Here is a 23,456-nt window from a genome sequence, read left to right on the forward strand (position 1 = left end):
TGCCAAGCGTCGACCACTAGACTTGTTCCTGCGTTCCTCTGTTTGTATAAAACGGCTTACTCATTGAATTTGGCACGCATTTACAATCACGACAGTGCAGAGAAAAATTAATCTTTCTTTGGTTACTTAAGGACAAGTCGGCCCCTTTAAGCCGCAAGACCTGCATTACTGTAATGATTTGAAACATAATTTCAAACACCAAGTTCAGTTTTTCTTTTTCCCTAAAGATAAAAACAATATGCGGAACACTAGATTTCTGGCAACATTTCTTCCTCTTGCCTGCTATCCTGTCATTCAATGACGTTCAAATGGTGTAGGTGTGTAAACAGACTGTCTTGCCACGATATAGTTTAGGAAAATGGCCTGTGTTATATAACACAAGCCATCATTGAAATAAATAGCCGTTTCTTGTTTGGGGGCTGAGCAGGGGGTGCATAGGCAGAAAGTTTTTTGGGGGGGGGGGGGCCTCCTTGAACTGAAGTGGGGGCCTGGCAGGCAGATGTGGTCGAGTGTCATTTTGTGCTCTGTATGCTACAGAAAAAAAAAACTGGGGGGGGGGGGGGGTCACGGGCACGGTGTGCCAGCCCCTGGCTACGCCACTGGGGCTGAGTAGGAGAGAGATATCGAAGACGCTGTCTTGTACGTAGAGTATTCGGAAGGCAAGCATTTTCTCAATGATATGGGGCGAGCTCAGAGACCGGCCCACCGTTATCGCGACCAAAAAGCACACTCAGACGACGGGGTTTTTCAAAACGCCCGTGGAACGGCTGGCATCTCGCAGCAGTCCATGTATCGGCACTGTGAGACTCCTCCGAGCCGATCGTGATAATCTATTCACATCACTGAGATGCGTTTCCCTTCAAATGGGGCGTTCAAAGTTTCCAACAGCGTGGCTGAAGCTACCCGTAAAATGTTGTTCAAATACCTCCAACGACTTATTTTGAGGCATTTGCCGTGACATCGACCGAGCGTGTCCAAACGCATGCAGTACCCTGTAGAGCAAGCTTCTCTGCAGCTCTCTCCGGTGCTGTGGGGCAGCGATTGCAGCGACTACGTGCGGGAGCGAGGTGTCGGCGCGAGGTTTCGGCCCTGTGTTCGTCGTAAGAGGACGCCTAGTCTGGCAACATTGGCTCGTGAAGCGCGGGGTTTAGCTTTTGTTTTCGTTTTCTCTAGTAATAGAGCGCTAGTGGCGCTAGCTTTCTTCTGGTCGGTTTCCTTCGCGCCCCTTGCGCGTCCCGACAAACCGCGCGTGTCGCATTGGTGACTGCGAGCGGCTGCATCACGCGCAAACGCGGCGCTGTGTGGTCCGTGCATATCGGTGAAATGTGAGGAGCGATTCGCTAATCGGGCTGGGGCCGCGCGCCCGATAAACGCGTCGCGCTGCCATGCACGACGGCTCGATGCGCGTGCCCTCGAAGTGCGTCTTGGCGCTGCTCGTGGGCGCCGTCCTCGTCGCCGTGTACGTGCTGCTGCCCGGTAGGAGGAGCAGCGCGAGGCTCTCGTCGCCGGCCGCACCCCCCGTCATCCTCATGTGGACGCCTTTCTTCCGCGACCAGGTGTGGAGCGCGGAACTTAAGCCCTCCGCGTGCGGCGGCGAGCCGCCCTGCGTGCGCACGTCGAACCGCAGCGCACTGAGCGCGAGCGCGCTGGTTGTATTCCACCTTCGCGATGTGCGCGTCGACGACTTGCCACCGGAGCGACCGCGCGGCCAGCGCTGGGCGCTCTTCACTCACGAGTCGCCCGCCTACGAGTCGTGGCTGCCGGACGCCCTGCGGAGCGCCATGAACTGGACGGCCACGTACCGCTCCGACTCGGACGTCAACGTGCTGCCCTGGTTGCAGAAGGTGGCCCGCCCACCGCTGCCGACGCGCAACTGGTGGGCCAACAAGACCCGCCAGGCCCTGTGGTTAGTGAGCAACTGCAAGACGTTCAGCAACCGCGAGGGTTTCGTCCGGGAACTCTCCAAGTTCATCCAGGTGGACGTGGTGGGTGCGTGCGGCGCCAAGGGCGGCCCCTCGTGCTTGCCCAAGATGGCGGAGCGCTGCTACCGCCAGGCGTCCAAGACCTACTACTTCTACCTGTCCCTGGAGAACTCCATCTGCACCGACTACGTCACCGAGAAGTTCTTCAATGCGCTCAACTGGGGCATGGTGCCCGTGGTGCTGGGCGGAGCCAACTACAGCCGCATAGCGCCGCCCGGTTCCTACATCGACGCCCTGGCCTTCCGGAACGTGCGCCAGCTCGCCGACCACATGAAGCTCGTGGCCTCGGACATGCGCCTGTACAACAGCTACCACGCGTGGAGGCAAAACTACTCGTACGCCTGGGAGGACTTCGGGTGCGGCTTCTGTAGAATGCTGCACAACTCGTCTGCGCCGGTGAAAGCGTACAGCGATTTCAATGAGTGGTGGTTCAATCAAGCTCGCTGTTATACGTGGAAGAAAACGTTTAGGTATGGCAACGTTGGGGGCTAGTGCGGACCAACGTTACTTGATTAGGAACCTAATCTAGTAACTTTGGCGCGGACTATAGCGAAACTTGCGTTATTGAATGAGCCTCGGTAAACCCAGAACAAATTTTCGAATCGAGTCGGAGCAGGTATTTTTGATGCGCTTCCCAGATAAAGGAAAAGTATAAAGATATCGTACAGTCGGTTTGGCAAAAAGAAAAAATATATAAATAAGGGGGTGTGGGCTTATTTACATTCCGTGATACGTATCTTAAGATACTTCGATACATTCTCAAATTTGTTATTATAGATCCATATAATGTAGCAGCAAGCGCCTATGCACGAAAATGTCTGCTTGAAAATTTCCTAACTGTTACCTATTTTGTTTCACTTGAATGAAATGTCTGTTAGCATCTCAAAAGTTTTGCTCTTCTTGCTCAAAGTACATTAGTTTCTTTTCAAAAGAACTTATTGGGGTTTGTTTTAGTTTCTTCACAGGACAACTCTTTGTACACTTCGCTGACAGCGGTACTTGCTTTGCACAGCTTTCCGACCATCTAGCAGGTTGCCATATAATCACAATAACTTCAATACGAAGCCTTCGCACGATGGCGCAAATACCGGCGTGTACTTTTACGTTGTCCGTAAAAGACAGCTTCTTTTTTTTTTTTTTTTTGGGGGGGGGGGGGGTATGCATGGTGTATACTAGGGGTTCGAGACCTTTCGCTAGCGGCCCGGCCCGCACAGATGACCGTCTTCGTCTCATTTGTTTTTATTTTCTAAATAAGTATGTTCGTGAGCTGCACAGACATGACTGGTCTCAAGCATTCCTTTCGTGAGGAACATGTGGTCACCATGTGCTGAAACATAACCGTGGAACAAAAACTATATTTCAGAATCCGCGTCCAGATATCAGTCATTCTGTACATCGGTATCGATGTTTCTCGAATCCTGACTCCAAGTCCCCCTCAGAAATGACCTATATATGAGATGTGGGAAAGGCTTACTTTCAAACGTCATTTTGTTCAAACTCTCTCCCACCATCTTCACTGTCCTGGCCCTTGCAACTAAATTTCGCGACTGCGGCCCGCTGGCTATAAGCACAGTTTGAGACCTCTGGTGTATACGTAGATGACGTAAAACTGCAATGAATTTTCATATTCTACTTATCTGCCGGCTCAAAGGATTCTTTGTTGATATACTCACTAACGTGCCATCTTTTTAGCAATTTTTCTTCAACGAGAGAACATGTGCAACACAGGAACGTCTCAGACGTATTGTATAGTTCCACAAAGCGTCGCAGAACACTGCCGCTATTCGTGCTATTGACACTTATAGCTCCCATTACGTGGCGATTAGTAATGGGAAAAATATTTAAGAAAGCCTAAAACAGGAAAACGAATATACGTAAAATAGAGAGGCGGTTGTGTATCAAACATTTACATTGAATGAGTACAGAAACACAATAGAGCCGGCGCCCTTAATGGCTGTGAGCATGAAGTATTGTAAACTTACCTGTTGAGACAATAGAAAATACAGTACCTATGGAAAGTTGCCTGAAACGGCTCGTTGGGACGCTCATGAGCAAAACAGAGCATTCAGTAAAACAACGTTTCTCGAATCTCCTTTCTAACATCTTTAAGATGGTTCCTAATGATTTCCAATATAATAATGCAAACTCAATTTCGCTATTTTCCTAAGCGGTAAGCAGAATGTTTTGTACTGTTTACTCAAGATACGCCCACATAATTATATACTTGTTTTCAACATCGCCTCAGCGACGTGTAACTGTGTAAACAGTAGTGGAAATAAAGTAGACAGAAGAAAAAAACAGAGATCTTATTTTGGGAGCGCGTTACAAAAGACATACTGCAGTGACCAGACCGGAAAAACAGTGCAGAGACTTAGGTAATGTAAGGGATGCAAAATGACAGCTAAGAAAGCACTTGTGCTAATAATCAAATTATGATCTCATAAATTTTATGAATAAATGTAGCAAGAAGTGAAAAATACGGTGCGCCAAGATATTTTCTGTTAGGTCAACGCTTGCTCTTTTGGATCTAGCATCAGTACCAGTGGTGCTAACGTTGTTAGATTCTTATTTGCATATAAGTTCATTCATGGCATGCAAGTCAAACTTACATACACGAGATCCTTCAAATCGCTGATATGTAAAATCCACGCGACGCAAAGGAACACAATTCTTGCACGCATAACATTTCATTACGGAGCAAGACGCAAGACGGAAGAGAATTTTCAATAACGACACTGTAGCAACATCAGAACTTGCGCGATAGACGCGGCGCAGGACAGTGGCTAAGAGCGAGTGTCGCGGCATTAGCGCAACTAAAAAGAAAGGAAATCGAGCAAACAAAAGGTGCGTGGGCTGGGCGTACACGTCCGCGCGCTTGTCTTCCTCATCTTCTGCCCTCACTGGGGTACTCTGGCGGAAAAATAAAATTGCGTCACTGCTCTAAGACTTATTCAGGTGGCTTAGTGGCACCAGTACCAGCTTGAGAAGCGCAGCTTGGCCAGCGATTATTGTTTCGCACGGTTGTGCTGCGATAGAAGTATCTTGTATCTTAAGATACACGATACTTTGTCGAATGTATCGGAAATACAGATACAGATACTCGTATTTCGAGAAGTATCGTGATACAGATACAAGATACCCATATAGTATCTAAGATAGTATCTAAGATACATGTATCTTCGATACTGCCCAGCACTGGTGCCACAGAAATTGGGTAAATTCCGCTACTCACCACTGGTCGACTAAAAAAGAAGGCAAGACCTATCATCGTAATAAAAGGGTATGTGCCACAGAAATTGGGTAAATCCCACTACAAACCACGGGTCCACTAAAAAAGAAGAAGGCAAAAACTATCGTCATCATAAACGGGTAGAAATTTGGTAAATCCCACTACAAACCACGGGTCCACTAAAAATGAAGACAAAACTATCATCATCATAAACGGGTATGTGCCACAGAAATTGGATAAATCTCACTACTTACCACTGGTCCACTAAAAAAGGAGGCAACAGTATACGCCCAACAATAAATGGCTGCGAAGCGACGGCGGCGAGCCGAAGACCCCGAGTAGTACGTGCAACGAAAGAATACTAGGTAACGGGAAAGACAACGGAGGCTGCGAGAAGACCCCGAAGCGATGGAAGGCCTACGCGAACGACGACGTGCCCTTAGATCTTTCAGAAGTGCGAACGCTTGGTTTCAGCGCGAGTTTCTGTCTCTGGAGCTTGGGCATCCGTGTCGTGTCTGTGGCTGTAGTTTAACTCGAACCTCTCTGCTCTGAGAATCAACGTAGAAACAATCTAGCATCACCTAGCTAAACCCTATCGCAACGACCTAGAAGCAACCTAGAAATAACCTGCATCACTTAGATAGGGTCTAGAAACAACCTAGAAGCAACCAGGTTAGTCCTCAGAATCGTCCAGTCTCGCCATTTCAAGTCTTGCGCGGCTTAGTGCAAGCTTCTCCAAATTTTTTTGCTACTTTCTTGTTCCCTCGATTTGAACAAAATTATCAATATTTGTCGACGTCGCAGCCGCTGAAGTACGACTATGCGGTGTAAAAACGTGGCGGCTGAGGCGTGTTTCCAGCTTCCGAAATTGAATTAGGCACTTGCATTACACTAAAGAAAAAGGCTTTTATGTGCGTGGCTGGGCCTCGGGGAAAACTGTTGCATGGGGCCTCGTCTTGCAGACCCCGTATTGCTGAACGCGACTCTCTACTTCCTCGTATGTTCGATATCTGGTTGTGTCGAAAGTGTTTAGCTACAATGAGTGTTTGCCAAATGCCCGTAAACAATTATCTGCGTTTTTTGGCATCCAAATTAAAATCGTCGGACAATATATATTTACACCGTCGATCATATAAATAACACTAACTTGGATTAGTAAGCTTGACGATGATTTTATTCACATTGCCCATTTCGCTATGGATTAAAATGCTCTCAAGATCTCCGAGAGAAGAGGAAGAAGAAATACACGCACGCGGTGCACGAGAACCGAACGCGGCCTCAGTCAGTGGCAGGGTTGCGCCAGGTTGACAAGGTCCAACCAACCAACCAGTGGCAGGGGCTCATCCTGCTGGCTGCTCAATCCGGGTCTCGCCGCTGTTCCACCGAAGCCGTCTCCTGGGGCCCGCTTGCCGTCGAGCGGCAACGTTGAGGAGCACAGCGGGCTCTTCGCAATCGACGGCTAACGCGGGAACGAGACCCGGGGCGACGACGCCATGCCGAAGAAAGAGGCGGAGGCTAACCGCGGTCCGCCAAAGGCCGGGCGTGGGAAGCGCCAGGTTGCTGCTGACGACGATGCCGCTGGCCCTTCCAACGAGGCTACCGCTGCCAAGCGGTCACGCGGTCGACCGCCGAAGGTTGTGTCAGTGGAGCCGCTAGCGCCGAAGCCCATCGCAACCACGGCGGCTCGGAAGTCGCGGAAGGCAGTGCAGGCGACGCAGCCCGAGAGCGAGAACCCTTCCGCCGGCAAGGCAGTCGCAACAAGAGCCCCAAGAGTGAGGCGTGCGAAACGCTCGAGAAGCTCCTCTGCAAGCAGCAACAACGACACGGCAAGCGAGGCTCCAAAGCGTCGAAGCACCAAGAGGAAGGTGAGCCGCGGCCAATCAAGGGACTCGTCCCGCGGTCGTCATGGTGGACGCTCGCGTAAAGCCCGAGGCCGTGAAAGCTCGGCCACACGGTCGAAAAGAAGCCACGGAAGAAAGAAGAGACGCAGCAAAAGCCGCCGCCATGCCCGGTCTATTAGCTCCACCTCGGCCACGAGCATGCCCTCCAAGCGCGGCAAGAAGTGTCGCTATGCCCACAGTCGCGTGTCCTCTAGCCACGTACGAAGGCGCGTGAAGGGAAGGAAGGCTCCGAACAGCGCCTCGTCAACTAGACACGCAAGGCGCGCGAGCGTCGGCAAGAGCTCCAAAGGCTTGAAGAGAAACTAGCAGATGAAGCCGACTAGAATTAGTTTCGGTTAGGACTGTCCGCTACGCCCAGAGCAGTGCCAGCCAAAATGAACGATTGGTATTTCCCTCTGACATTTCCGATAAAGTGGTGAGGTTGAAAGTGCCTCTTGCTCTGCCAGAGTACAATATTCTGGAATAAAATTTCCATCGTTTCCCATTGCCGAATTATTGTCTGAAATGTGCTATAATGTAATTTATGCGTTGGTGAAATAGCGGGAAAAATGCGACAGCGGTTTATTATTTTAGCGCACCAACCTTGGTTCATTTGTATACCCAATATTCATGTGCGCAAGATTGTCCAATTAATGTGCAGTATATACATCGCTCAGGTTGTGTAAGGGAGTATAAGAAATATTACGTAAAGAAGTTTTCAGAATCATGCCGAGATCGTAGTACACCGGCTCACAAACGCAAATAGTAAATTTATGTCAATTGTTCGGGTCGAAGAAAAAATTCAGGAGCCCTTCCCCGATAGGGGAAATGGGGGCAAACGAACCTTGGCGTGAGCGTGCCTGACGTACTGTTTTTCTTTCAACGGCGAAGCTGTTCAGCAAATCGTTCCTTCCTCACCCCGTACCAAAAAAACTATCATCAGCAGAAACGCGCGCCACGGAAAGTGGGTAAATCCCACTACTCACCACTGGTCCACTAAATATGAAGAAGACAAGTTAGCCCAACAACAAATGGCTGCGAAGCGACGGCGGCGAGCCGAAGACTCCGAGTATACGTACAAGGAGAGACACTAGGGAAGGGAAAGGCAACGGCGGCTGCGAGAAGAGCCCGAAGCGATGGAAGGCATACGCCAACGACGGCGTGCCCGTAGAACTATGAGAGGTGCGAACGCTTGGTTTCAGCGCGAGGTTCTGTCTCTGGAGTTTGGACATCCGTGTCGTGTCTGTGACTGTCTATTAAACTCTCTTTCTTTCTTTCTCTTTCTTTCTTCCTTTCTTTCTTTCTTTCTTTCTCTCTTTCTTTATTTCTTTCCTTCTTTTCTTTCTTCCTTTCCTTCTCTCTCTCTTTCTTACCTTCTTTTTTTCTTTCTCTCTCTCTCTTTCTTTCTTTCCTTCTTTCTTTTCTTTCTTTCTCTCTCTCTTTCTTTATTTCTCTCTTTCTTCCTTTCTTTGTTTCTTCCCTTCTCTCTTTCTTCCTTTCTTTCTTTCTTTCCTTCTTTCTTTCTCTCTCTCTCCTTCTTTCTTTATTTCTCTCTCCCTTCCTTTCCTTCTTTCTTTTCTTTTTCTCTCTCTTTCTTTCTCTCTCTCTTTCTTTATTTCTCTCTTTCTTCCTTTCTTTGTTTCTTCCCTTCTTTCTTTCTTTCTTCCTTTCTTTCTTTCCTTCTTTCTTTCTCTCTCTCTCCTTCTTTCTTTATTTCTCTCTCCCTTCCTTTCTTTCTTTCGTTCTTTCTTTTCTGTTTCTCTTTCTTTCCTTCTTTCTTTTCTTTCTCTCTCTCTTTAATTCTCTCTTTCTTTCTTTACTTTCTTTCTCTCTCTCCTTCTTTCTTTCTTTCCTTCTTTCTTTTCTTTCTTCCTTTATTTCTCTCTCTCTTTCTTTCTTTCTTTATAGGTAGCGGCCGAACCCGGAACTCTGTTTTCGGGCGGAATCGGCGTGCGCGTCTCTCGTGTTCTTTCCAGCGTTCGTCAGTCAGTAGAAAGGCCCAACGAAAGGACCATCACGCGATCATGCAAACGCGGTTTACAGATTCAGTATTCTTGAAGTCGGGATTTCCCCGAAATGTGCAATTCCTGATATCGAGCAGATCGCTTTTAGTCCGCCAACATAAAATATTGATTGAAGCGCCCACAGCAAGTGTACTGCTTTCCAAATGTTTTAAATGCGAAGCGTTTCTTAGCGAACTTCGGCGACCTTGCATCTATCTATCTATCTATCTATCTATCTATCTATCTATCTATCTATCTATCTATCTATCTATCTATCTATCTATCTATCTATCTATCTATCTATCTATCTATCTATCTATCTATCTATCTATCTATCTATCTATCCCACTGCGACTTCGTGCTCTCCTGGCTGTCTCGTTAATAGCATGTATGCCAAAATTGGTATGGCATGACATGACTATATGACGAACATAAATGCCAGGCCATAACATGAAAGTCATGACATGCATGTCATGAACGGCATGATTTACATGCCACGGTCTTGGTGTTCGGCCGTTTTGTTAACTTGATATACTATACCAATATCGGTGTGGCGTGACAAGAGTGTATGACAAACATCAGTAACAGGTCTTAACGTGCAAATAATGCCACGCATGTCATGCACAGCATGATTTACATGGCATGGTATCGGGGCGCTCGCGGCCTTTTAATTAAATGGATATATACCAAAACTGCTATGACGAGACATTTCTGTATGACAAACATAAATGACAGGTAATAACATGAAAATCATGACATGCAAGTCATGTACAGCATGATCTACAGGGTGTTTCAGCTAAAAAGCACGAAGTATTAAAACATTAAGCATAGGCGCTACGTGTCTCCAATTAGCGCAGTATTGTTATGAGTCATATAGAGCACGTCAGAATATTTTTTTCCAATCGGCCAAGCTCGGCAATTAACAAAGATTGCTTAATGCACTTTTTAAATAGTAACTCTAGAGAAAAGATTTCAGTACAAAAGTTGCAGCACTTGTTCAGGAAGATCGAATTTTTCAATCTATGTTAAGGTAACTCCCTTGCTTAATTTTTTTCCGGCCTTTCCTTAAAGCGCGCGAATTTTAAAAAATACCGCATGACTGCCGCCAAACGCGCGGCGCTTTTAGTGCCCTCATATGCAAGTTAAATGAATTACCAAAGGCTGCTCCGCGCACGCAGTACATTCAGTACAAATTGTTTTATGAACTTGCCCACTAATGTTTCAAAACTATAGCAGGACGGACTGGCCGGCAGCGTCGAGCAGCCTTCACCTATAGCGAGCGCGCGCGCGAAGAGCGGCACCCGAGTCCTCTCTCTGATGTCACACGTGAGAGGGCGCCACTCAAAGATCTCGAGGCGAATAGTCTAACCTACGAAAATTGACTGGCCTAATTTTTCTGACGGTTCAACGTTCCAAGTAACAAGTAAAATTAAGGAAATAATTAAAATTTCACAATTATTGTTTCTCTTGCCCCACAACATCTGCCTTCGTCATTCGTGTTTGTTCATTACAAAATTTAGCGTTAGTGTATGATCTAGCATTAAACTTGAACCACCCCAAATTGTTATAAAGCCTTAGGCACATGTGCAAAACGTGTATCTTGTACCTTAAAAAATTCGGCAGATCCCACGTACCGTGGGAGTCGATGTTATGCGAAGCATGCGGCGGGTAGGTGACTGTGGCGTAACTTTTTTTACTGAGCGACACCTTACAAAATGACGCTAAAGATTTGTATATATTTTACACGCACACATATATATGTTTAAGAGCCGCATATGTGTTATATAACCAGTTGTTTACGGTTGGGTAACGCAGCCAATGGCAACGCGGGTATTACCAAAACCAGAAGTGGTAGGCTCATATGTAGTGCTTATACGTGTCCCGAAAACGCAAGCACGTTTCACGAACCCGTGTGCATGTGTGCAAGAAGTTCTTGATAGTTCTTGAACAAAGGCATCATCACCATGATCAGTGAGCACCAACAGCTGGTGGTGACTTGTTATAGGATCCGGTCGTGATCGTGGTGACGAGGGGTCCATGTGTAGTGAAGTATGTGGTATAGTAGAGCTGTTGGAATTCGTGGATGCCTCGGCCATTTCGTGGACAAATTATCTGTCGACAGAGCCAGCGACATGACCGAACCTGAAGCCACCCTTCGTGTTGGTGAGGTATAGGCCGTCGATGCTGGTAGGCCTGGATAGTGCTACGTAGACCAACTTCAGTGGATGGTGTTTGTCGTATTCGTAGACTACCTGGGCGTATGTGGCCTACGTAGCCTAGTCTACAAAGCGGCTGTCAATTAATCTCGCATCATCCTCGGTCAGCGTGAGGCCATCGCCCAGCCTCGTAAGAAATGAAGAAGACACTGCGTCGTTCTGGTGGACGAAGTGCACTTTACGGTGCTGTGATGTAGATATTATAAGTAACATTCGTTAATGTATTCCTCCGGGGTCGAGCAATGCTCCAATATAGCTTCCTGAATCATAGGAATACAAATGTAATGTTTATTAGACTGCTATAAAAGAGGAGCCAACACTGGAACTACAGACGTTCATCTGATATGACGCCTGTATCGTAGGAGGACACATCGTAGGAGTATCATGTAGTGTCTATTGCTTTCTTGTAAAATTAGATAGCCAGCACCACAACCACAATTGACGTTGCACCGATATTACGCCTGCATAGGCTGTTTTCCCAAACCAGTTTATAGACCTGGCGTAGCTCAGTGGTAGAATACCTGATTGCCACGCAGAATGCTTGGGTTCGATTCCCCTGCTGGGATCCTAATTTTTATTATTTCCATTCGCTGAGTCAACGCTGCCGATGTTGGTCTTCCTTAACGCTCTAGCATTTAAGTTACCAACGTCTGTTCTCGCCGTTCCTGGGTAGATATAAACTGTCAGTCACCTGTGGCGCATACCCGTACACCGCGGCCCGTGGTAAACGGTTATGTGCCACTCGTGTCTAGTGGAAAGGGTTTGACGACGTACGCGACAGGATTTTAACGTTATTCATGTCATGATCCGGCAATCATATTCGTCAAATCCTCTTACCCTCTCATGCAAATTTTGGTTTACACAAACTTAAGGAGGCGATCCTGAGAGCACCCAGACGTAGGCGGCTAGATAGATAGATAGATAGATAGATAGATAGATAGATACGTAGATAGAAACGCTCAAAGTGCCAGAGGTTCGCTAAGAAATGCTTCGCATTTAACGCACAACACTTCGTACGATGTATCGGAAATACAGGTACTGATACACTTTATGCCGAAGGTATCTAGATATAGATACAATACCCAAGGAGCATCCAGGATAGTATCTAAGATACATGTGTCTTCGATATTGCTCAGTCCTGGATGTCTCTGTAATTATATATATGACTACATTTGTCTCCTCAGTCTTAAAGGACCCCTGACAGCGAAATTTTTGTTGGTGACTTTTTTGCTGTAATTTGTAGCTTTGTGTCTGGTAATCTCTAAATTAAATCGTAAATGCTCTAGCGTATCGTACAACTAATTCTAGCGTAGTTAATTGTGACCATTTTAGCATCACTTCAAAACGCCCGCCTAAAAACCACAAGAAACTGGCGCCCCATGCGGGGGAGCGTCAAAGACCACGTGCACTCGAGCTGTGGTGACGCTGACAGCGCGGTTTTCAAATCGGGGCCCCGCGCGCGGTAAAGATTGAAAGTATGTGGGTGCCTCTGTATGGGTTAAACCTGTTAAGCGCGTGTCCCCTCACGAAAACTACCTCGAGAGCAGCCCGACAACAGAGCCAGAGGGGTGAGGAACAATAGGCCTCGCCGGGTGCCAGTCGTCGTATTGTGCACGTGCGCCCCGCAAACCTTCTGTGACGTCCACAATACTTGCTTTACTCGTGGAACGTCACACGGGGCCTCTATCTACGTCATACCAGGATGTCGCAAGGTGCAGCCAACTCAAGTGAGCACTCACGCTTACTTTAAAACCAAATTAAGATATCTTAAGGGCAACGTTCGTCACTAATAATCGGTCAGATGTGCCCCCGTATACAGGAAAGTCAAACAACACAAAGATATCGAGGTTTCAATTTTGGTGTCAGGGGTCCTTTAAGAAAGCCTTTACGGCAGTAGTAGTAGATTCAGATGGACTCACCCGGGATGCTGCAATCATGACTAAAGATGCGTCAGTCGCGGAACAAGTGGCAATAGCATTGGTTTTAAGGAATAATAAGTGGACGTGAATTTACAGTGACTCTAAGATGGCTATTAGACATTTTACCAAAGGCTTTGTCAGCAAAAGGGCTGCCCAATTTACTGATTGGTGCGATGGACAGCCAATAGATCGAAATCCGCTGGTTTCCTGCACATATGGGGTCTGTCGATCCATCTCAGAAGAATTTAAACGAGGTGGCTAACGCAGCTTCACGAGGACTTACTATCCGTGCACTACGCGACCAGGATCCCGATAATATGCATGAGGAGAACAGGGACCGATTACTTACATAAAGTGAAGTGACGAAGCATTACTGTACATGAACAGAAGAGAATTCCCAGTGCCACACGCTAAGCTCAATAGAGCTCAAGCGGTGACTCTGAGAACGTTACAGACAGGCACTTACCCGAATCCAAACTTTATTAGCAAGATATATCCAGAAAGAGAGTTACAAATCAATTGCGAGAAGTGTAATGGCATCATTACTCTGGATCATATGCTTTGGCAGTGTCCTGTGGCTTTCACAGACTGTGACGAGGAAAGAGACCGGTGGCCAAGAGTCCTTCACAGTGAAGCTCTTTCAGATCATATACAGGCCGTCCAAAGGCCCACGATATGGCGGTAAGGTTAAACCTTACTGCGCCGACGTGGGAGCCGCCTGCGTCAACCTAAGGGTTGATCTTCAGGACCCGAATAAAGTTCATCATGCCATACATTTGCCTATTTGACCCTTTGATGTAATCAGAGGACTACCCAACGAGTTCAAAAGTTTATTACATTTACCTAAATATTGTAATTAGCAAAAGTATTGCGCATACTACAATCTACTGGGAACAACTTGCACTGGGTTTGCTTCGCGTGAGGCTAGTTCCTCTCATTAAAGAAAATCTTGCTGCTAGATATCTAGCAGGAACGTCCTGTATACCGGCTGTGAGGATGTCAGCAGGGTGCGCGAGAAGTAACGAGGGGGGGTGGGGGGTCCGAGGGGGGGGGGGGGTCCGAACCCCTTTATCTTAATTCGTGAATGTGTTCGTATGTGCGCGCGTTAATACACAAACAAAATGTACAAATTGCTATTGGCCGCGAGATCGAGCGGAGTCGCCGCCTGGCGGCTGCTGGCTGAAGCGCGCCTTGTGTGGCACGGCCACCTGGATCCGCCGCGCGCCCCGATCCAGGTGGCCGTGTGTGTGGATTGCTCCCTGCGTCGTCTGCTAGCCACGTCGTGTTTGCATGTGCATGCACGTTCTCAAAGGGCGGTTTGTTCTGTTATGTTAGCGCGAGTTTGACTGCTCATACGTGTACCTAACATGGTGTACAGAAGCAAATGAGCTTGCTCGACTGCATGCGCATTGTAATAAGATCGGTGAGTGCGACTTTCGAGAGGGCTGTGTATTGGTGTACCCTTCGTTCGCCAGAATCATTTCAGTGTTGATGCTGCTTTCTGGTTCAAGCACACCCTAAAGTGCGCTTGGCAAAGTCCCAAACACGAGGAACATTAAATAGTGTGTGAATGCAGTGTTTCAGCGACTCGGTGGTGAACAAAAACGAGGCTCATGCACTTTCGCGTTGTTGTTAGGTGTATAACCGCGGCACTCCAGTTCATGATGAGCTTTAGTTGTGCTTAAGATGTCCTTTTATTGCACGGTCGTGGTCCCGCTAATGCGAAATATTTCTATCAAGTGAAGTCTTAGACTTCGGTACTCAAACTGTCCCTAAAAAAAGAAAAGAAAGAACAGACAATGGAATCAGTGATAAAACGGAGTTGCCGCGCGCAATTTTAACTTGGGGCGAAATTTATGCAGAACCACCCGTGTGCTTAGATTTGGGTGCGCTTTGAAGGACGCAGATGTTCAAAATTAATCCCGACGGCGTGCCTTACATTTATGTTGCATAATTACACGCAAAACCTCATTATTTCTTTTTACATTATCTTGATCGTTAGTGTGGAGTTGCTATAAATTGATGGAAGGCAGCGGACATTATTAGTTTGAAGAAAAAAAAAAAGACACTTCTTCCACAAAATAACCGGACCTTTGTTACATCATTGTCGTGCACGTAATCAATGGATGAAATCTCTGTGCTAAACTCTTACCTGCGTATATATGCGTATTCGCGTGAACAGTGCTATTGAACTCATTGCACAGGAATATGGGCTAGTATACAAATGAACAAGAAGTAAACACTTAAGTAGTTCAGTCGTGCGTAGTACACAAAACACAAGCTAAACACGTACAGAGAAAACAACAAAAAACGCCATATAGTGCGTAAGCGCAGACTGTCATCCAGGGCGAGCATCCCTTTCATCGGCAGATTGCGCTTCTCTCACTAGTAATAGTAACGTTGGATGATCTTTGTGCATCGATTCAACAATGAAGAGCGTATATATTACCAATAAGCTGCAATCAACGCATTTTATTCGCCGACAATCGGCTCAAACCGCTCACAACGAAGCGCCGCTGTGTGCATTTGTATACGCGCCTCTGACCGCCTCTCCACACTAACGCGGCGACGGCTGCCACCTATAGCCCAATCTCGCGGCGAATAGAGCCTTATGCACTTGTGCCCAATGTGTTCTTGTGTCTTAAGGGGGGATGGATAGCAAAGCCATGTGTACTGCTACTACTTCCCATAGTTCTGTTACTTTTTAAGCAAGCTCTACCAAATTTTGCAGGCTGTTTGAATGGAGAGTTTAATAAAAGTGATACGAATTTGGCGTGCAAACTTCAAAGCCATGCCAAAAATTTCAAAAAATCAAAATATTTTATTATTTTTATTTTTGAAGGAATATTTCTGAAAAATTATTTGCCCGTAAAAAAGGTGAAAACTCTTGTGGTTGTTAAATGAGCACAGGGTACCCTTCTGAACCAAAATAATAATTGTAGGTATGACCATTGTTTAGTGAAAAAATTAGATCTTTTGGGACTAGTATTTTAAGGCTTTTTCTGAAAGAAAAGCTTTCATAAAAAAATAAAGTTGTGGTGATAACACTTTTCTTTTGCTTCAATAAGGGCGCATGCTATTCAGGAACAAGTAATAAAAAATTCAACTTGATAGCTGCTGCGGTTACTGAGAAAATGTTCCTTTTCTGACGAAAAGTAGTGCTTCGGAAAAAACACCACTTAAAGTTGGGAGATTCCGTCATGTCAAGCTAAAATGCTCCTGTTGCCTAATCTTCGCCATTATTCATAATCTTTGCTAAGAAACGTCTATTATGGGATATCCAGATGACTTTGCATTCGCATCATCAAAAAAGAAATCTCGCGGAGTGCTTCCAAACTTCGCGGCACTTGCAAATTCACTGGCAGCGGCTCGGTGTGTTGACTGTGCACTTTGAGGTACTGGTCCCCACAGAATTTTCGCTTCTTGCGCGTATTTGGTGAAAACCGCGGCATTAATGCGTCCTCAGTGCATTTGTGAAACAGTTCACAGCTCTGAGCCTTCCGAAATGGCAAGACTCGCAGAACGCACGATCACAACGTGGGTATACATGATAGAGTACTGCACGGGCTCGGGCCTACCCGAAAACTCGGGCCGGGCCGGGCCGGGTAAAGTAGTTTTCACGGCGGGCCCGGGTTTTGAGGTGGCGGGCTTGGGTCGGGCCGGGCTTGGACTTTGCTCAGTTCTTAAGATTGTTCCACATGCGATGTGCATACATATTTGTTCCACATACTGAATCTCGAAAAAAAAACACTTTCTTTTATGTGGGGCAAACTATTTGGGGAAGTTTTATGAAAGACAAGTACTGAACTTCTTTTGCTTCTTGCAAATGGGGCACTAGGCGCTTATAGAGTTAATATCTCGCTATTCTGTGTAATAAAGCTTTTCCAAACCAAACTGTTCTGTGCTTTATTAATTGCATTTGCTTTTATTTTATATCCGAAGTGTTATTTTGTAATCGCAGCCATATATATAATAACATAAATTTATATAATAAAGTTATATCTATAACTTATCATTGAAAGAGCGTTCGCAGAGCTCCAAAGCAGGGCAACGTTCTTGACTTAAGGTTCCCGCAATCAACTAAAACGAAAGGTCTGCGCGGAGTCTCGTTACGATAGAATCACTATAAAGACACTTTCTTTTTCAGTGGCTGCGTCACGGCTCCCAGTGGTCATGTGACGTGACATGGACATGCAGCCTGCTTTGTGTGCCCACACTGTTAACGTCTGAGATTTCGTCGTGTTCCGCTATATTGTGCGAGAGCTACGTGATACTGCCGCAACAGCGTTGGAATGTGCAGAAATAGGTCCAATAAACAAGGTGTGGGGGCAGACCATATTCACATGATATATCTGGCTTGAAAAAAGACAGTTACGAATTCCGTTCCGGGTAATGTCCCCTTACCTCGAACCATGTGCATACAATGAGTAAGCATTGAGAAGCTTATTAGCGCCTTTCTTACCAAACTGGAACGAACCCCGAAAATCGATCGAAATCTCTTCGTCCACCTCCTGCCAGTCCTACCCACGTAGTCCAATCACAACCTTCTGCCTGTACAACATCGTTAGCAAGGCATACACCATAACATAGGCGTGCGCAGGGTTATCCCGGCCGCGGCGGCTGCATTCTCGGTGGAGGCGAAAATGTCTGAGGCCCGTGTACTTAGATTTAGGTGCACGTTAAAGAACCCCAGGTGGTCGAAATTTCCGGAGCCCTCCACTACGGCGTCTCTCATAATCATAGCGTGGTTTTGGGACGTTAAACCCCAGATATTATTATTATTATTATTAGTGCGCAGGGTTCCCTATTAGGGGGGGCAAAGGTTCGTCGCAGCGCCCCCCCCCCCCCCCCCCACTCTACTAAGTCATTGTACGGGGCAGATTTTGCGCCCACCCCCCCTCTTGGGTGACTAGAAGGGTCAATGTACGGGGCAGATTTTGCGCCCCCCCTTCTTAGTTGATTAAGGGGGGCGGCCGCCCCCCCTGCCCCCCCCCTGTGCGCACGCCTATGCACCATAATATTGCCGCGAGTCTTATATTTCATGAGTGTACGCTTCACCCACAAAGACTGTGGGCAACGCGCTGCGCAGGCCTCGCCGTGATGTGTAGGAAGCTTCGCGATTGTTTTGGAACAATCTGTTAAGATTGCGCGCCGCACGAGAATGTTCCAGCTTTGTCGAGAGATAACGCCGCCACCAGCGATATCGCTGGAAAGTTCGATAGCGCCTGTATAAAAGCCGACGCGCTTGACTGCTTGTCAGTTGATCGACGGACGACGCCCTGTTCGCCGCTATCATTGTACAGCGTGTATTGCTGTAGTTCTAGTTCTCATTTTCCCGGCCACAAGTTCGGCCAAATAAACAGTTTCATTCTGCAAACGCCGACTGCTGTCTTCGTCGACGTCACGACCACGTGACATCTGGTGGAGGTGCTGCTTCATGATCCGGACACCACCGCGGAGCGCTGACCCAAGCCCAAGCCGCGAAGAAGACGACTCTAAGAACAACCCGAATCCTCGAACCAGCCGCCGGCAGAAGGGACTACAACCAGAGTACGGGCTCCTTCCCGAAAACGCCAGGCAGCCGAAGACCGTCACATCGACCGCCGAGACGATGACTGACGCAGTGCCCCCTACGGCGATCGTGATGCAGCCACCCAGGGAGCCGCCGACGTTCCGTGGTTCGCCATGTGAAGACCCCGAGACTTGGCTCGAGACCTTTGAAAGGGTCTCAACATTTAATAACTGGAACTGCGAGGACAAGCTGCGCCACGTATACTTCTACCTAGAAGACGCCGCGAGGACGTGGTTCGAGAACCGAGAATCCGCCCTACAAACATGGGATCTCTTTCGGACGACGTTCCTAAGCACGTTCACGAGCGTGGTCCGCAAGGAACGGGCCGCGGCTATGCTGGAGACCCGTGTGCAGCTGCCCAATGAAAAAAAAAAGCCGGCAGATCCCACGCATTGTGGGAATCGACGTAATGCGAAGCAGCCAGCAAAGAGCTGCATACATCGTCTTGTATGTCATTGAGGAAAATGCGTGTCATAGTTTTCATGTTAACTCCTATTATTTACGTTCGTCACACAGTAACGTCGCGCAATACCAACTTCAGGGTCGATCAAGCTAGAGAAATGGCCGCCAGCGCCCCATGAGCGTGGCACGTAAGTCATGCTGTACATGACATGCGTGTCATGATTTTCATGTTAACTCGTGTTATTTATGTTCGTTACACAGTCACGTCACAAGATACCAATTTTGGTGTATATAAATCTAGCGAAACCGCCGCCAGCGCCCCATGAGCGTGGCACGTAAGTCATGCCGTACATGACATGCGTGTCATGATCTCCATGTTAACTCGTGTTATTTATGTTCGTTACACAGTCACGTCGCGCAATACCAATTTCGGGGTAGATCAAGCTAGCGAAACTGCCGCCAGCGCCCCATGAGCGTGGCACGTAAGTCATGCTGTACATGACATGCGTGTCATGATTGTCATGTTAACTCGTGTTATTTGTGTTCGTTACACAGTCACGTCACGCAATACCAATTTCGGGGTAGATCAAGCTAGCGAAACCGCCGCCAGCGCCCCATGAGCGTGGCACGTAAGTCATGCTGTACATGACATGCGTGTCATGATTTTCATGTTAACTCGTGTTATTTGTGTTCGTTACACAGTCACGTCACAAGATACCAATTTCGGGGTAGATCAAGCTAGCGAAACCGCCGCCAGCGCCCCATGAGCGTGGCACGTAAGTCATGCTGTACATGACATGCGTGTCATGATTGTCATGTTAACTCGTGTTTTTATGTTCGTCACACAGTCACGTCGCGCAATACCAATTTCGGGGTAGATCAAGCTAGCGAAACGGCCGCCAGCGCTCCATGAGCGTGGCACGTAAGTCATGCTGTACATGACATGCGCGTCATGATTTTCATGTTAACTCGTATTATTTATGTTCGTTACACAGTCACGTCACAAGATACCAATTTCGGGGTAGATCAAGCTAGCGAAACCGCCGCCAGCGCCCCATGAGCGTGGCACGTAAGTCATGCTGTATGTACATGACATGCGTGTCATGATTGTCATGTTAACTCGTGTTTTTACGTTCGTCACACAGTCACGTCGCGCAATACCAATTTCGGGGTAGATCAAGCAAGCGAAACGGCCGCCAGTGCACCATGAGCGTGGCACGTAAGTCATGCTGTACATGACATGCGTGTCATGATTTTCATGTTAACTCGTGTTATTTATGTTCGTCACACAGTCACGTAGCAAGATACCAATTTTGGTGTATATCAAACTAGCGAAACGGCCGCCAGCGCACGATGAGCGTAGCATGTAAATCATGCTGTACATGACATGCGTGTCATGATTTTCATGTTATGACTTGTCATTTATGTTCGCCATACAGTCATGTTACGCCATACCAATTTTGGTGCACATTCGATGAACCAAGCGACCAGGAGAGCACGAAGTCGTAGGCGGCTAGATAGATAGATAGATAGATAGATAGATAGATAGATAGATAGATAGATAGATAGATAGATAGATAGATAGATAGATAGATAGATAGATAGATAGATAGATAGATAGATAGATAGATAGATAGATACGCTCAAAGTCCCAGAAGTTCGCTAAGAAATGCTTCGCATTTAATATTGCCATCTACACGGAAGAGATGAATCGCCTGTTTCGACACGCCGACCCAAGTATGCCCGAAGAGAAGAAAGTGAGGTTCCTCATGCGGGGTGTCAAACAGGAACTCTTCGCTGGATTGATAAGGAACCCGCCGAAGACGGTCGCTGAATTTGCATCGGAGGCTTCCACGATCGAGAAAACGCTTGAGATGCGAACGCGGCAATACAACCGCAGCTTCTCGGCTACAAGCTACGCCGACGTTCAAGCCCTAGGACCCGCCGACCTGCGTGAGACGATTCGAGCAATCGTGCAAGAGGAGTTGCGAAAAATTTTACCTCCGTCGCAACCTCAAGTAGAGTCCATCGCCGACGTCGTGCGCCAGGAGATCCAGCATTCACTCGGCGCGCCTCAGCTAGCAGAGCCGCAGCCGCAAGCTATTAGCTATGCTGCTGCAGCCCGCCGTCATGCTCCTCCTCCACGCCCCCGCCAAGACGCCACACCGCCGCAGTACCGTCGCCAGACGCCACCGCCGCCACCGACGCCCTACCGACCACCTGTCAGCCAGCGCAACACCCCGAGGAAGACCGATGTCTGGCGTGCCCCCGACAACCGCCCGCTCTGCTACCACTGCGGAGAGGCCGGCCACACGTACCGCCGCTGCCAGTACCGACAGATGGGACTACGCGGATTCGCTATCAACGCGCCGCGCCCGCAGCCAGGCGAACGGCCGCGCGACATCAACGACTACCTCACCGGAACACAGTGGCAAGAACGACGACCTTTCCGCTCGCCGTCGCCCGGCCGCTACATGTCACCGCACCGCCGGCCGTACACTGGCCCAAACCGGGGCCGGTCGCCTAGCCCGTATCCGGAAAACTAAGGGCAGCAACCGATGGAGGTGCGGTTGCTGAACGACGAAATGCTGAAGATCCTCCGTCGTCGACGACGACGCCGCGACGAAGTTCCGAGCCCCCGCCGCACGCCGAACGACGTCCTGAAGACGAAACTTTGCGACCGGAAGCAGACCTGACGACGCAACGCGGAAGCAGCGGTGCAAACCGACGCAGCCGTGACCCGACGCCGCGACGTAACCGCAACGCAAGACGGCGGACTAGCGACCTCGACGTTCTGATCGACGGCCACAACGTCACCGCTCTCGTCGATACTGGAGCCGACTATTCCGTCATCAGTGGGCCGTTCGCAGCACAGTTGAAGAAAGTTAGGACTGCTTGGGAAGGCCCCGAGATCCGGACCGCTGGAGGCCATCTGATAACGCCGATTGGTGTCTGCACGGCACGAGTCACCATCAATAACCGGACTTATCCTGCGAGCTTTGTAATTCTACAAAACTGCTCCAGGGATGTGATACTGGGAATGGACTTCTTAAGTGACCACGGCGCCGTCATCGACCTGAGGTCTGAGTCGATAACACTGAACTCAGACAAAGCGCTCCCGCCCCACGCGATGCCAGGCAACCATGCATTGAATGTGACAGAAGAGCAGGTGACCATTCCGCCGCGCTCCAGCGTCATTATTTCCGTCGGCACCGAAAAACCTGCGAACCTTGAAGGCGTCATCGAGGGCGATCAGCACCTACTCCTGAACCGTCAAATTTGCGTCGCACGAGGTATAGCCGAGCTGCGTGACGGTAAAGCAAAAGTAGTGCTGACAAACTTCAGCCACGAATATAGGCACCTCAACTTCGGTACGACGGTTGCCTACATCGACGAATGTGTAGCCGCCAGCGATGCTTTCGCCCTCTTCGATGCTGCCGAACCTGCTTCGACGAATAGAGGTCCCGAACCGGATTTTGACGTCAACCCGAGCCTTTCGAAGGCCAAACAAGACCAGCTCAAAACCCTGCTCTTGCAATACAAGGACTGTTTCTCGTCGTCATCGCGGGTCCGACAAACGCCCCTTGCGAAGCACCTCATTATAACAGAAGAAAATTCTCGACCACTCCGTCAGAGCCCATACAGAGTTTCTACTCGAGAGCGCGACGCGATAAAGAAACAAGTCGACGAGATGCTATGCGACAACATCATCCAGCCGTCCAAGAGCCCGTGGGCGTCACCCGTGGTGCTAGTGAAGAAGAAGGACGGGACACTGCGCTTCTGCGTTGATTACCGGCGCCTGAACAAAATCACGAAGAAGGACGTGTACCCCCTCCCACGAATAGACGACACCCTGGATCGACTTCACAACGCGACGCACTTTTCGTCGATGGACCTCAAGACCGGCTACTGGCAAATCGAAGTCGACGAGAGAGACCGAGAAAAGACTGCCTGTATAACACCCGACGGCCTCTTTGAGTTCAAGGTCATGCCTTTCGGTCTTTGCTCGGCACCTGCGACGTTCCAGCGTGTCATGGACACCGTACTGGCCGGATTGAAGTGGCAGACGTGCCTTGTGTATTTGGACGACGTCGTCGTGTTTTCTTCGACCTTCGACGAGCATCTCCGGCGGCTTGAGGCAGTACTTCAAGCTATCAAGGCCTCTGGACTGACCCTGAAGCCAGAAAAGTGCAGATTCGCGTATGACGAGCTCTTGTTTCTGGGTCATGTGATCAGCAAGTCTGGAGTGCGCC

General features: G+C 48.3%; 2 protein-coding genes across 2 annotated transcripts; both read left to right on the forward strand.

Annotated features, from left to right (window-relative positions):
* Positions 1-1,165: 1,165 nt before the first annotated feature.
* LOC119393435 (alpha-(1,3)-fucosyltransferase C) lies at positions 1,166-2,705 on the forward strand. Its single transcript, XM_049414942.1, has one exon. It carries the CDS (start codon positions 1,386-1,388, stop codon positions 2,472-2,474), a length of 1,089 nt encoding a protein of 362 aa, XP_049270899.1. The 5' UTR covers positions 1,166-1,385; the 3' UTR covers positions 2,475-2,705.
* A 3,999-nt stretch (positions 2,706-6,704) lies between these two features.
* On the forward strand, positions 6,705-15,969 carry LOC119404424 (histone H1, gonadal-like). The gene is made up of 2 exons (XM_037670953.1): positions 6,705-7,076; positions 15,961-15,969. Exons 1-2 carry the CDS (start codon positions 6,705-6,707, stop codon positions 15,967-15,969), a joined length of 381 nt encoding a protein of 126 aa, XP_037526881.1.
* The last annotated feature ends 7,487 nt before the right edge of the window (positions 15,970-23,456 follow it).

Source organism: Rhipicephalus sanguineus, chromosome 1, assembly GCF_013339695.2.
Source record: "Rhipicephalus sanguineus isolate Rsan-2018 chromosome 1, BIME_Rsan_1.4, whole genome shotgun sequence".
In the NCBI taxonomy this organism is placed as follows: domain Eukaryota; kingdom Metazoa; phylum Arthropoda; class Arachnida; order Ixodida; family Ixodidae; genus Rhipicephalus; species Rhipicephalus sanguineus.